The 13,239-nt window shown below is 37.7% G+C and overlaps 1 protein-coding gene across 1 annotated transcript in view; it reads left to right on the forward strand.

Moving 5' to 3' along the window:
* The first annotated feature begins 1,112 nt into the window (after positions 1–1,112).
* rtn4r (reticulon 4 receptor) overlaps positions 1,113–13,239 on the forward strand; it is a 40,714-nt gene continuing 28,587 nt past the window's right edge. The window contains exon 1 of the mRNA XM_088935769.1: positions 1,113–1,798. Coding sequence (XP_088791895.1) covers positions 1,777–1,798 — 22 coding nt within the window. The 5' untranslated portion in view covers positions 1,113–1,776. The remainder of the gene's footprint in view (positions 1,799–13,239) is intronic.

The raw sequence follows: 13,239 nt of genomic DNA on the forward strand, positions 1-13,239 counted from the left end.
TTTTTTTCTTGCCACTGCTAGAGCCATGTTTCATATTACACGTAAAATGACACCCTCCGAGCAGGAATATGCTAACTCATGTTACATCTCCCTTTTTAATATAACAAAGGGGAAATAACATGTCAATTCAGCTTCTGCTAATGTACCAATAAAATGATTTGCCTCAGGCTACGACGGCAAGCCATAAGTATTGCTTATAGGGGTGGCATGATTGTTTAAGCAATTTTTCGAGTACTATATATACTACTATCAGCTCTTCTGCACTCATGGCACAAAAGATTTAATCAAAGCCGTAATTTAAGATGAAAAGGGCATAACGAGGTGAAAAAAATGTACTTGAGAAAGGTGAGCTGTACGATAATACTGTGTTTAACCGCGACAGTAGTGCTTTGTCGCTAGGTGGCGTTTCTCCCTTACGAATAATACTGCGCAGTTTATTCACCGCCCTAAGGCTTCCCTTAATTTATGTGCAGCTGGTAGTCACGGATCGAATTTGTCTCTGCAGCTTCGACCGCTGGTGTGCGTCAAGCTTTCATTTCGCATCACTACTTCACTTTTTAATATTACAAATTGGAAGTATTGATCGCCTTATTATTATTTTACAGTTTTATTTTTAGTGCATTTTGTTTGATTCCCTCCACGTGTTATATATTATAAATTAAAAGAAGCTGCTTATTTCTAAAATTACAATGCAACTCAAAACGCTAAGCTCGAATGGGCTGCGCTTTCTTGATTTTCTCGTCTGAAACTTGTATTAAAAAACAAGATTCACTTTACAAAAATGACAAGGCGGTTTCTTTCCCGGTGTGGGAAAAGACTATCCACATCATCGCATTTTCTAGCTTTCTGGCTGTTAATTTCTCAGTCTATTTCAACACTAAGAAGTTTTTCCAGGGCTAATTAGATCCTAAATGGATTCTAATACATCATCGCAGGTTCACCTGAGCACCTGCCCGCGTCCAGATATACTGCTGTTGTGTTTTAAAGTATTTTCTCCTCCCTCCCTCAGTTTATACTGCACCTGACCTGACGCCTCTCTCACTACCCCCCACCCCCCCACACACCTCTTTTTTTTTTACACACGATTTCTGTTTTTGTGCAAATCTGATCCAGGCTGCTTCCCCTCACGTCAAACCACATGATCCCATAAAACATTCATCAGCTCTCAATCCCTGATCCAGCCCCATAAAACATTCATCTTTGCTTTTCTCCCCACTCACAAGCCCACCCCCCCCCCTTTCCCACTTCCTCCTTTGCAATCCCATGCAAAAGCTTATAGCGCGCAGTATTATAGTCAATTTCCCTCAACAGACACAGGCTACACGTACTTTGGGATACCTCTGTGTTAGAATTACAGACCGGGGACGGCAGGATCTGCGTTTCAGCACCCGTGGATTGCTTTGGGCTTCTCCCAGTTTCCTTCAAGGCTCTGTCACACCTTGGATTGCTGCTGCTGTTCTTTTTTTGTTCGCTCTTTTTTTTGGGGAGGGGGGTTGTTTTCTGAAAGGGATCTTCCGTATGGATGTAAATCGTAGTTGTGTATTCCTTGCGCTCCCCAAATGACTGATCTTAGTTCGCTGGGGAGACTTGGTTCTCCGCTCCGCTTCTATAAGCAAACCTTTGGCTAAAGTTTTCATGGACCGGTTCTCAGTGATCACCGGTATTTTGGATTTGGCGTTATTTCCAGTTTAAACTGCGTCTTTTCCGTCCTCACAAAAATCAAGTATCTTGTTTTCATTAACAGGGTGCCTTCAGTTGGAATTTATTTAAGTAAAAATGAAGACCACTGTTGCAGAAGGTAGGTGGACACTGCATTTCAAATGTCATTCAAAAACTTATTTGAATAATGTTGTGAACATGTCTGCGTTAAGGTTTTTTTTTTACTTGTGGTGTTAGATGCAGTACCCACCTTTGCTTGAGCAGTTAGACGCATAAGACGTTTTCGGATTAGTAACTTGAATGCAATAAAAAAAAAATTAGCAGCTTAAGCAGCCTTGTTTTTTCAAAAACCACATCAGTTCTCTCAAATGCCTTAGGCAAAAGGAGACCATTAAAGAACCAAGCAAACTGCACTGTGAATAATTCTAAATTATTTAAGTCAGCCTGTTTGTATTCACTGATAACTAAATTGCCATGCTTGCTCCCAAAACGAATAAATATTTTCCAGGATGTTGAAACTACCAATAAAAACATTGCAGAGACACACGGACTTTCAAATAGGCAATCTGTTCAGTTTATTCCGTTATTCTTTTCTAAGTGGTGCTGTGACATTCAAATATTTTCTGTGGAGCCTGTAAAAGTCTGATACCTAGCCAGTCCGCAGAAAGGTGAAAACGCGTATACAGGGGCATGAAAGTATTTTGTGTGCATTTTTGTGTTTCGTGAGATTTAAATTTCTGGTGGATAAATGCAGGCAGTAATGTTCTTGAGAATGGACACGCCTCTTCAGTCTTTTTATGCATTTCATGTTCTCCAGCAGCCCGAGAGTCACCTTACACCATCGCAAATTGGTGCCCAAATCGCTAGGTGCGTTCTTGTGGCTCGAAGCCAGCTTTCTGGGTTTCTTAGTCTCAAGTTTCAAAGCCCCCTTTTGCGTCTAGCGCCGGCTAGTATGCATAAAACCCATCTTATCAATGCTCAATGTGTTTTGGTATGAAGCATAAACAGCCAAAAAACTCCGTGTTGCCGAGGATTTTTAACAAGGTTCCTGGGCTGTGCGACTTGTTTTGAGGGCTGAGGATTGTGCACAAGAAGGTGCGGTAGCACACCGGAGTCCGGAGGGAATAGATAGGAGCGATTTATCCCCAGTATCTTCCCGGTACAGACGAAGGTGGCATTTTAAAACGGCTGAGCAGATATTTGACGTCCCATGTGAAATTCTATTTAATATTCTGCGGATGCACACACACTTCAAGACTTCGATTTAATATCTATGTATGGGGAATCGTTTATTTAAAAAGGTCCTCAAGGAACACATGGATGATAGTTTAAATTCGTTTTATCCATTCTGTTTGTGGTGTTAGACGAGATACCTAATTTCGAACATCAGAGCGCAGATCCGAAAGGAAAGAATACCTGTATTATTATCTAAAGTAAATTATTTGCACTAAATGCTCGACTTAAAACTATAAAAAGCGAGCACGATTCACTGCAGCAACTGATTTTCTTTGCATTTATTGAAACGTTTAGTTCTTATTCAAAATCTGAAGATGAGAAGATCTTCTTTCTAACCTATTTCATAAGATCATTCGCAGTAATGCCACTAGAAATGGGGTGAATTGGCTATTTTATGAAAATGAAGGTCTGAGTTTTCAATGCCTTATTAAGAACTAGATTGAGAGATGCAGCTTTGTTTGAAACTTTCTAGTAATCCTTAAACTTACCGATTAACCACATACAAAACCCAGGAGACAATGCTTCCAATTATTATACAATATAGTTTGTCTCTCTGGAATAATGGATTTTGCAAGTCATTATGTATTACAGCTTTCCTAGATGCTTAAGGCAACATACGCCATGAAAAAACTTCCTGCTTAAAAATTATATGCCTACAGTTATTCTGAAGGCCCAAACAGCCAAGTCGGAAAACGAATCTGAAAATCGTAAAATTCCTGAATGCCTTTGGGGGGCATTTGTTAAATTGATTGAATCTGTATTTGGCTGCATAAAATGGGAAAAGGGTTGCATTCCCACCTCAGACTACAGAATTAACAATAATTTGCAAAACCACAAACATGCTAAATCCATTTAATTATGAGCAAACTGCTTTGAAAACATCTTTCCAAAGCTGTCTAGCAAGATGCATTACGACTAGTTTTTGGAAAACCTTGGGAGTCACAGTGTAAATCCCCTGAGGTCATGTGTCCACAGGTTCCCACACACTGCTGTTAAATGAAACGCTAAACTATGGTTCATACCATCTTCTGTTTTTTTATACACATCACAAATAATGACCCTTTGGGAAGGGCACAGCAAAAATTTTTAATTTCTTGTGCTAGACAACACAAGTTGAGTAACACTTACTGAAAACAATCCAATGCAGCAGAAGAAAAAAAGCAAATCAAGTACACATAATGCTGAGACCTTGTTAGATTACTACTTACTAATACTGTATTAGTATTACAATATATTAAATTTAATGATGCCACTGCAGCCATCAATACAGACCTGAAATATTGTACCAATATCATATATGGTAATTAAGTATATAAGGCAATTAGGCAATGGTATCTGGCTATTTTATGGTTTGATGCTAAGGGCATGATTGTATCTTGTTATGCATTTAAGCTGTCAAAGTCTGGGATGTACAGTTACAGTTTGATCATTTGGTCATTATATTGTCAAATCTGTATATTGAAAATCAAATCCATATTAGAGGCTTCAGGGTGTTTAGCACTGCTGAACTGTTCTCATATGACAATATACCTTGACAAGACCTTTCATTGAAGCTGTAGTATCAGTTCCATTCCTGTTTGCTTTCTAGGATCAGTTTAAAAAAAATAAAAAACAAACATGTAGTAAGGAAGTATATAATTTGACATTTTTGGTACAGTGTACATGAAAAAACATGTACTGTATGTTTGCAATCATATTTTTAGATGCAAGGCTTTCTTTATTTGTATGTTTAATAAAAATGTAATAAAATGTATTTTTATTACATCAACATTAAACAACACCAGAGAGAATATCCATTGTCTGTGCATGTGTGACTGTATGTTTGCATAGAAGAAATCTTAGCTGAAATATGCTATAGATTACAGCAGTATGACAGTTGGGAAATACAACAATTACACATTTTAACATTTTATTATTAATAGAGTATAAGGAGACATATGTGGGTCACGTGGAAGAACTCACATTTAATGTTACGTCTGATCACATTTGTTTTGTCAGTTATACTGAATGATAACTTCTGATGTCTAAGGATGATGTGAACCCACACTACCACCAATATATCAGCGCACTGCAATATGTAACCTCTACTGCCTGTACTGCAAGCACCATTGTGCTCATCCCAGATAATAATCTCTTGGGGACTTTGTACAAAACAGATCATCCATTGCTAGGCTAGTGCATATGAGTACAAATGGCATAATTCATCAACAAGGGTGTATCAGATCATGCACCCCTTTATTTTTCATAAGGTGGGATCTCTCACTTGCCTGAGTATTCAAAACTATTTCAATCAGAACCAGGTTGCTTAAAATACATTCATTGAATTAAAAAGCAGAAACGTTTGAGACAAATCATTCAGTGCTCCTATACCACTCCCTGAAGGATTCTACTCTCATTGATAAAGGTGTTGGATGTGTTCAGGAGGCACCTTTAATTGAACGTGTACAGATAAGATGTCAGGCCTTAACAGGTGAAACGTTGATTATCATCAGATACTAGATCTGTGCGTGAAAATTGTTCTCTCTTTCTGTTCCCTTGGGGACAAGCAGAATGCTACTGGTGTTAGAAATGTGTGAATTATTCTGTGTTTTTCAGGATTAAATATGTTATTTTAAAGCAGGCATTCTCATTCCTGGACCTGGGAACACATACACAAGCTGGTTTTCCTTTTAGCTATGGTCTTCACTTAATTGAATTCCCAACTGAACTAATGAGTTATTTAATTGGAGACTTTGCAAGTCTTTTTTTCTCCTCTAAAGTTGGAGACCCTAAATTATAGAAGCAATGCCATAGTTTAAAGGCAAGCTCTAATGTGATTAGGAACTGAAAACAAACTAATCCTTTGATTAGGATAATTAATCTTCAATTATGTAACTTATGTAGAGTTCAGCTGGAAAGAAAACATGAAACCCTAATCTATACATTTTTATTTTAATATCTAGAAAACCTGAGAGATCATGGCCTACAAACTCAGAATTAGTTCTTATGGAAGCTGGAGTTATTAAACTGATGACTTGGAGAGTTAGGGCAAGTACATTTATTGCAACAGAAAAGAAAATTGTAAATTAAAGTCAAAGAAAGAAAAGCAGAACACGAGCACAGTTGGTGGCTTAATCCTTTTTCCAAAATAGTTCTGAATAAAGAATTTAAAATGGCAGCACATGGTGAGAACATGTTTTGAGAAAATAAAATCAGCAAATGTTTTGTTAAAATAATAAAGATAAACTTAAAACATCTGATATATAATAATGAAAAGTCTGAGTGTGCTTTAAAAACAAGAGAGAGCTGTGATGTGCAGCATTCGGACAGCAGGAGATTTATTTGTATCCTGAAGATCCACTACATTGTCAGTGGCCTCCTTATAATCCATTTAACAAAACCTAATCTCCACTCAGCAACAAAGATTAAAATACTCCTATGGTGCCTTTTCTCATGGCAGTTTTGAAGGGATTTAAGAACAGGATTTTATAAATAGCTCAAGAACAACAGAAAGGACAGAGAGTAAGTAGGGAGTTCCAGCAGAATCAATCTAGGTAGAGGTTAACTTGAACCGGATAGAGTTCACAATGGCTTTTAAATGGTACAACAGGCCAGGAGAATAGATTATTCAGATTTAGACGATCTCCCCAATGTGCCACATATAAATCTTTTAACTAATTGTTGAGCTAGCCCATCTCTCACTCGTTTAGATATCCATTAGTAGGACACAGTCAATTGGATTAAAGCTAATTGTTGAAGGACTAAATGCATCCTCTGTTCCTGAACAGTTGCATGCTATAGTCCTTGTCAGCACCTCAGTATGTCCCACATGAAATTTTAATCATTTAATCTGCTGGAAATGGGAGGGAGGGGATGGAAGAAGGAAGGGGTGCATTTGTTAAACTGATTGGTGGAGAAACTGACTGATGGCGTAATAAATTGTTAATTAGGCAGAGGAGAACCAGGCCTTTTTAATTAAGTAGCTTACTGAAGCTTTTGTAGGGTTGATAACCTATTGTTTTCCTTTTTAAGGGTAGGGAATCTGGGGGTAACTTTCAAAGGATCATAGGCCAGAAAACAATGGAAGCCTTCATTGGTTTTCATCTTGTTTTTTTAAGGAGTGTGTTTGGCAGGAACACGAAGGACTATGTGCCAATAGCCTTGTGTAAGCAAAGTGAAAGTCATTCAGTCACACCTTTATTCAGGCAAGTGGAGAAATTAATGATTTGGGTGAAGTTGAGGTAAAAAGTATTTAATAAAGATTCTTGTCTGTGTTCCCCGCCACAAATAATCTCTTTTCCTCTATCGTGACCTTGATTTATTAACTGCCCGGTTGCCATTTGGATCTCACAGAAAATTGTGATAATGGTAATTCTGAGCTGATGACAATCCAGTTCTGCAATGGTTCTGTTTTTAATGGAGGAGGTAAATTACAAGTCCATTTTTCATACTCATCTTTTGTTTGTTCCCTATTAGCATATTTCAAGCCTAGATTCCTAATGGTGCTACGTTTTATAAAGGTGTAGGTACTGTTATTGTAGGTGGTCCTAAAGAATTCATCTAAGTCTTGAGTTATAAAACCTCTACTTATCTTCATTAGGATTCAATTAGTACCTTAAATGTTTGTTAAAGTTGACCATTTTTTGTCAAGGGTAAGAAAGAGTTCATTCTAGAGCGAAGTGTGATGGGTCTTACTGCACCTGCTCTTCAAATTATTCATCTGTGTATGGAACAGGACTGATTTTCCTTTGATTCTCAGATCAAAACACATCTTTCCTGAGGGTCATTGGGTGGGTTAGTGGTGCTGCGAGAGGACTTAATAAATATTCACATGGCTCAGTCCTGTGTATTGTGGTATATAGTCTCTTGCAGGTGTGGTCAGCATTTCAGTCGAGTGCTGTCTCTGTCTATGGTGTTACGAGTGGTAACTCAGTTGTTTTATAAGCCATTGAGGTTGAAAGTGTATACACTTGGAATTGTATAGAAAAGTGGATATTTGATTTTCACAGAAAAACAATCGTAAAGGAAATGAAACTGAAAGCTGTTTGGAGGTAATTGAATTGTAGCTGAAGTGAAATACCACTCTGGAGTCTATAAAGTATGTTTGAGAACAAAAGCTCATCCACAGCTAACTAGGTATAAAATATGGGTAACAAAACCCTATTTCCCACATTCATCTCTTTGAATCCCTCTGTCCTCCCTATCATTGGCCTTGCTGCAGCTCTTTTGCTAATTCCATTGAATGGATGGTTCTGGTGGCCTCATCCTTATGGCCATGCTACCACTCCCTTACCAACGCATTACCGGCAGATCTGTATCTCAATGGCTCACACACTAAATCTCTCAGTTCGGCCAAAAGCTCTTTGAACTGTTGTAAGAAAGTCTGTATGGATGGTAGTATTTATGCTATATAATTTTCTCTGTCCATTGACATTAAATCACCTTCTGCAATAACTTTCCAAAGCATTGCTGCTGTATTAAATGAAATCGCCTTTCAGAGATTTTGATAAATTGCAGAGTCTGGAGTTTTTGCTATGTACAACAAGGAACAGTGCCTTAATGGATAGCTATTGCAAGAATGGTGCTGCAGTTTGTTTAGCACTTTCCCATCAATCCCTATAAGAAACAAGGGAAACTCTTAATGGCAAATAAAATCAATTCACACAAAAGGGCATTGGAGTTATGGCTTATGTACAAGCACAGGCAATAATATATATATAGGCAATTTTGCAGTTTTCAGCCAATCATGTTGCTCCACTATTCCACCTCTTCATGCCTTCAAATGCTGTCAGTGGCTTAACACAGAAACAGCTGCTCAGATTATTCTTTCAAACTGTAGTTTTGGAGGAGTGTTGTAAAATGGAAAACCAAGCTAAGATCATTGCTGTTTGTGAGAAAAGCCTTGACAATTCAACTGTTGAACCTTCTGTTGTGTAATGTGCATAACAGATCCTTGAATGTAGAGTCCATCGAAGTACAGCCTTTTCACCCCATACTCTTTGGGCAACATGCCATGAAGATAAGTGGTTATAGACTCCTCAGAGGTTTTAGTTTATGGAAGAAAATAGTGTGGTGTGGTGTGTCTCATGGACAATAGCTGACTCCTGGTAAAACTTTATTCTGAGGTGGCTAATTATGGATGTATTAGTCATGCTCTACACATATGATATTTAACGGCTAGATAATAAAGCAGTTACAGCACAAAGTATTAACAAAGCAGTAACAAGGTATTAAAATATAGCAATGACTTCTCAAAAACAAAAAGTAAAACACCTACATAAAGATATCCTTATTACTACATTGTAATTACTTATCTACATTACTTTATGAATACTTTATAAACAAAACATCTGTTGAATATGTATAAAACATTTATGTAGAGCACCCTATTATATTAAGCATTACTGCCACAATGATAACAGATGCTTTGAAATTGATGTCCACTTCTAAGATGTCCAAGAAGTATCAATATTCTGGTAATCTAAGTTCTTTTTTAAGTGCCTTTCTTAGGATTTCACTGACTTTAAAATAACTCGATATGCCTTTTTCCCAAAGCAGTATTATGCAAAGAGTGACAGAAAAAAGTTCCTAGCAAAGAAAAAAGACATCTCTTCAGATCCTGACATCTAGGAGTTTTTTGTATTGTCTTCTAGTCTCCCTTAGGTCAGTATATTGAATAATTCTGTACTATACTGTAAGTGTTGATTATCTTGTATGGATGTCAGACCCTGTGAAATTAAATGTGACTGTTGCTATCTTGCCAGGGCCTTCATTATAATGATATCTGTAATCTCAAGGGCTCATGAGGGGTAAAATAAATACAGTAGATGGAACTGAATAGAATATGGATCTTTTTCAATAGGCTTGGCATCACCACAATATTACGCTTTTCCTCAAGAGATAAATATTTGTTCCCAAGTGCATTAGGCAGCTCAAATGCAACTTTTCCATTCTAATCTGCACATAAAGTCTGAATGATGTATTTCTGTGCTAGAACATGCAGTAGGTAATAAAGCACAGAATGAAGAGGCGATCAATCCAGTTTTCATGGAAGGTTATTTATGACAAAGCAGAATGCACTTGCAATAGTTAACTACTTTTCTTCCATCTTTCTCTGAACAAAAACACCTTTTATTTTAAATCTTAGAATTCTTATTTTTTAGGCTTGTATGTGTGACTTTAATCTTAGGCATGAAATGTACTTCAAAGTAGAGGGAGAGCCTTCAAGACTGAAGCCCCACTGTTGTAATGAGGGAGATCTGCAGTGTGTATGTTAATTTAACATAACTTGAATTAGTTACGTTTTGCATTTACATTTGTCACTATCCATTTCGCTTGACATTTCACTGTCACGACACTGTATTGGTTTGGCTACTAATATTCCTCAGTGAGATTCATTTTCATAAAAGTCAGTTTTCTCTAGAGAAATGAGTTCCCAGGCAACAGCTTTTCCCTTTTAAATGAACAGATTCTTCTGTATTAAGTTGCTGCTCAAGTTTTTGCAGACATTTTGAGCCTTACATAATTAAAGCTCCTTGTGAGTTTGTTTTTCATTGCCTCAATTAGCTTATTAAGAATGTCTGTCTTCATTTCTGTCTTATAAGTGAAAGTCTTGGAAAACATAATTGGGAGATACAATTTTTATTTATAATGGCCATGACAAAGATATTTGTTTAAAAAAAAAGATGAGATCACAGTGGTTAACATGGCTCTCTTGCAGTTTTGGGGTCCCTGCGTTCAATTCTTGGGATGCTATCTGTGTGGAGTTTGTATGTTCTCCCTGTTTTTCTGTGGGGTTTCAGTGTGTGATCCGGTTTCCTCCCACACTCCAAAGACACACTGGAAGGTTAATTGGCTTCTGGATAAATTGGCCCTGATGTGAGTGTGTGCATGTCTGTGTTTGTGTGTGCCCAGCAATAGACTGGCACCTTGTCCAGAGTGTATCCTGCCTTGTGCCGGTTGCTTGCCGGTCAGTGGTTGGATGGATGAGATAAGTTGTTTTTTCACTTTCACATCTTTGTTAAATATCTCTAAAAATCAGTTAAAATGTGCTGAAACAAATGTTTCTAAGATTTGTCTGCCAGGCAAAGTGCATCCAATCATTATGAGTGAATTTAACAAAGACGTGAAACAACTCTTTATAAAGTTGTACTATAAAGTATTAAGGTAACAAATGAATCACTAATGTGGTTATTCAAATAGCTTTTTGTTAGCAACTCAAGGCTCATGCCTTAAAAGTACAATTCCTAAATGAAAGGGAATCTTTTCCATCATCTCCTTTGAAGTATGGGTGTATTGTATTTCTTTCCTAGTTTGTGAGGTGTCTTTAAAAAGCTGTGTTTATAAACCACATACAAATTAGCAGTAAAGAAACCACAAGAATCCTCATTGCCTGCATATCATATATACCATAAACAAATTCCTTGGCACTATCAAAACCAGCATATACAGTATATATAGACCAGAAATGTCTGAGTAGTTCATATCTGTAAAAACCCATTAATATCTGAAAATACCAAATGTTTAGATATTTGTAACACCCTTATCCAGAGTGACTGTACATTGTACTTAGATAGATAGATAATACTTTATTAATCCCATAGGAAAATTAATAAATGATTTAAATACTCAGCCATTTTCTGAACAAATATGAGTGAAGTACGTTTCTGGGAGCCCACAACATTCCAGTCACAATTCCAGAGGTCTAGACATACAGCATATAGCCCTAGTTACTGTTTGGAAAGTAAAAGAAAGCTGATGGGTGAAATATTAGAAGGGATTTGTTTTAGGGAACAAGTAGCTTTTACCCTCCTACTGTTTTAATCACAAATTTTTCCCCATCTAATTTTTGCCCCTAAGATAGTATTTCCAGGCATTCAGTTTTTATTTTACAATTGTTTCATTTAAGCAATAGTGCTTGGCAAGGCAAAGAAAGAATTCCTTACATGGTTATTAATTTATTCAGCTGACGCTTTTTTCAAACCATTGTAGTTTTGTACAACAGGCATTTGGGCTGAAGCAGCCTTACTCAAGGGTACAACAGCATCCCCCTCACCCGGGACTTGACCCCACAACCTTCCTGATATATGCCTAGAGCCCTGCTCTTATTGTCATTCCTGTTTGATTCATGAGTTTTGTCTGTTTTTTGGATCTTTGAAGGTTAGCATGCCACTCTTCATTTTCTTGCAGAAACTATTTAAGCTGCCAGCAGCCATATCACCCCGCAGCTCTCAGCTGGCTGCCCACTGAAGCTAAGCGCAGTTGAGCCTGGTCAGTACCTGGATAGGAGACCTCTTGGGAGGTTATGGTTGCTGCTGGAAGTGGTGTTAGTGGGACCAGCAGGGGGCGCCCACTGGGTGGGTCCTAATGCCCCAGTATAGTGGCGGGGACACTATACTGTAAACAGGCGGTGTCTCTCAGATGAGACATTTAACCGAGGTCCTGACTCTCAGTGGTCATTAAAAATCCCTGGCATTTCTCAATAAGAGTAGGGAGTTATCCGTTGGGGCCAAATTTCCCCCTCAGCCTTTACTGTGGCCTCCTAATTGTCCCCATGTATGATTGGCTTGCACTTGCCCTGCGATGGACTGGCGCCCCCTCCAGGGTGTACCCTGCCTTGTGCTCGTTGCTTGCCGGGTAGGCTCCGGCTTCCCGCAGCACCGTATGGTATAAAGCGGTTTGGTAAATGACGTGACTTTAAGCTGAAAGAGATAAAACTGGGGGAGGGGAGACAGTGACCAGGCTAAAGTTCATAAGAATGTACCTAAAAGCACTACACATCTGTGTCCGAGTGATTTGCTCCACCCTAACACACACAGCCAATAAGAATTTGAGAATTGTTTGGTGGAATAGAAAATCACCATATATCTCAACTGAGCAAAGAGTCAGATGCAGTAATTGCCACATAACGTGAGAAAATGTACTAATACTTCCAGTAACTGTTCAAAATTATTTTCCTATTGTAACACATTTTCTACAACTGTTTCTGTATTTATAAAAATTATTATGTGCTTTCTTGGAAATTGGCTGAGTCAATTATAGGTTTTCCAAAAGCGTTACTACCATCCATCAGAATTAAGAGAATCTCAACCATAGATTTTGTAGTGAAATATCATCCGTTATTAAGTCTATAAAAGTCCATTAGCTGCACTTTCCACAGAAGAAGAGCTTTTACACTCAATACCACAATGATGTGAGTTCAGAGGTTTTAAAATGAAGAGTTTATCAAACAAAAAAAAATCAAAATCAAATTAGAGCATGGAGCACCATGCACTTGTCTGGGAATTAGCAGTTATACTGTAATTCTAACATTAACATTAAAAATTTAATGTTTTTAATGTTTTAGTCTAGTTGATGACTGATCAA

Source organism: Atractosteus spatula, chromosome 17 (genome assembly GCF_055471065.1).
Source record: "Atractosteus spatula isolate fAtrSpa1 chromosome 17, fAtrSpa1.hap1, whole genome shotgun sequence".
Taxonomy (NCBI): domain Eukaryota; kingdom Metazoa; phylum Chordata; class Actinopteri; order Semionotiformes; family Lepisosteidae; genus Atractosteus; species Atractosteus spatula.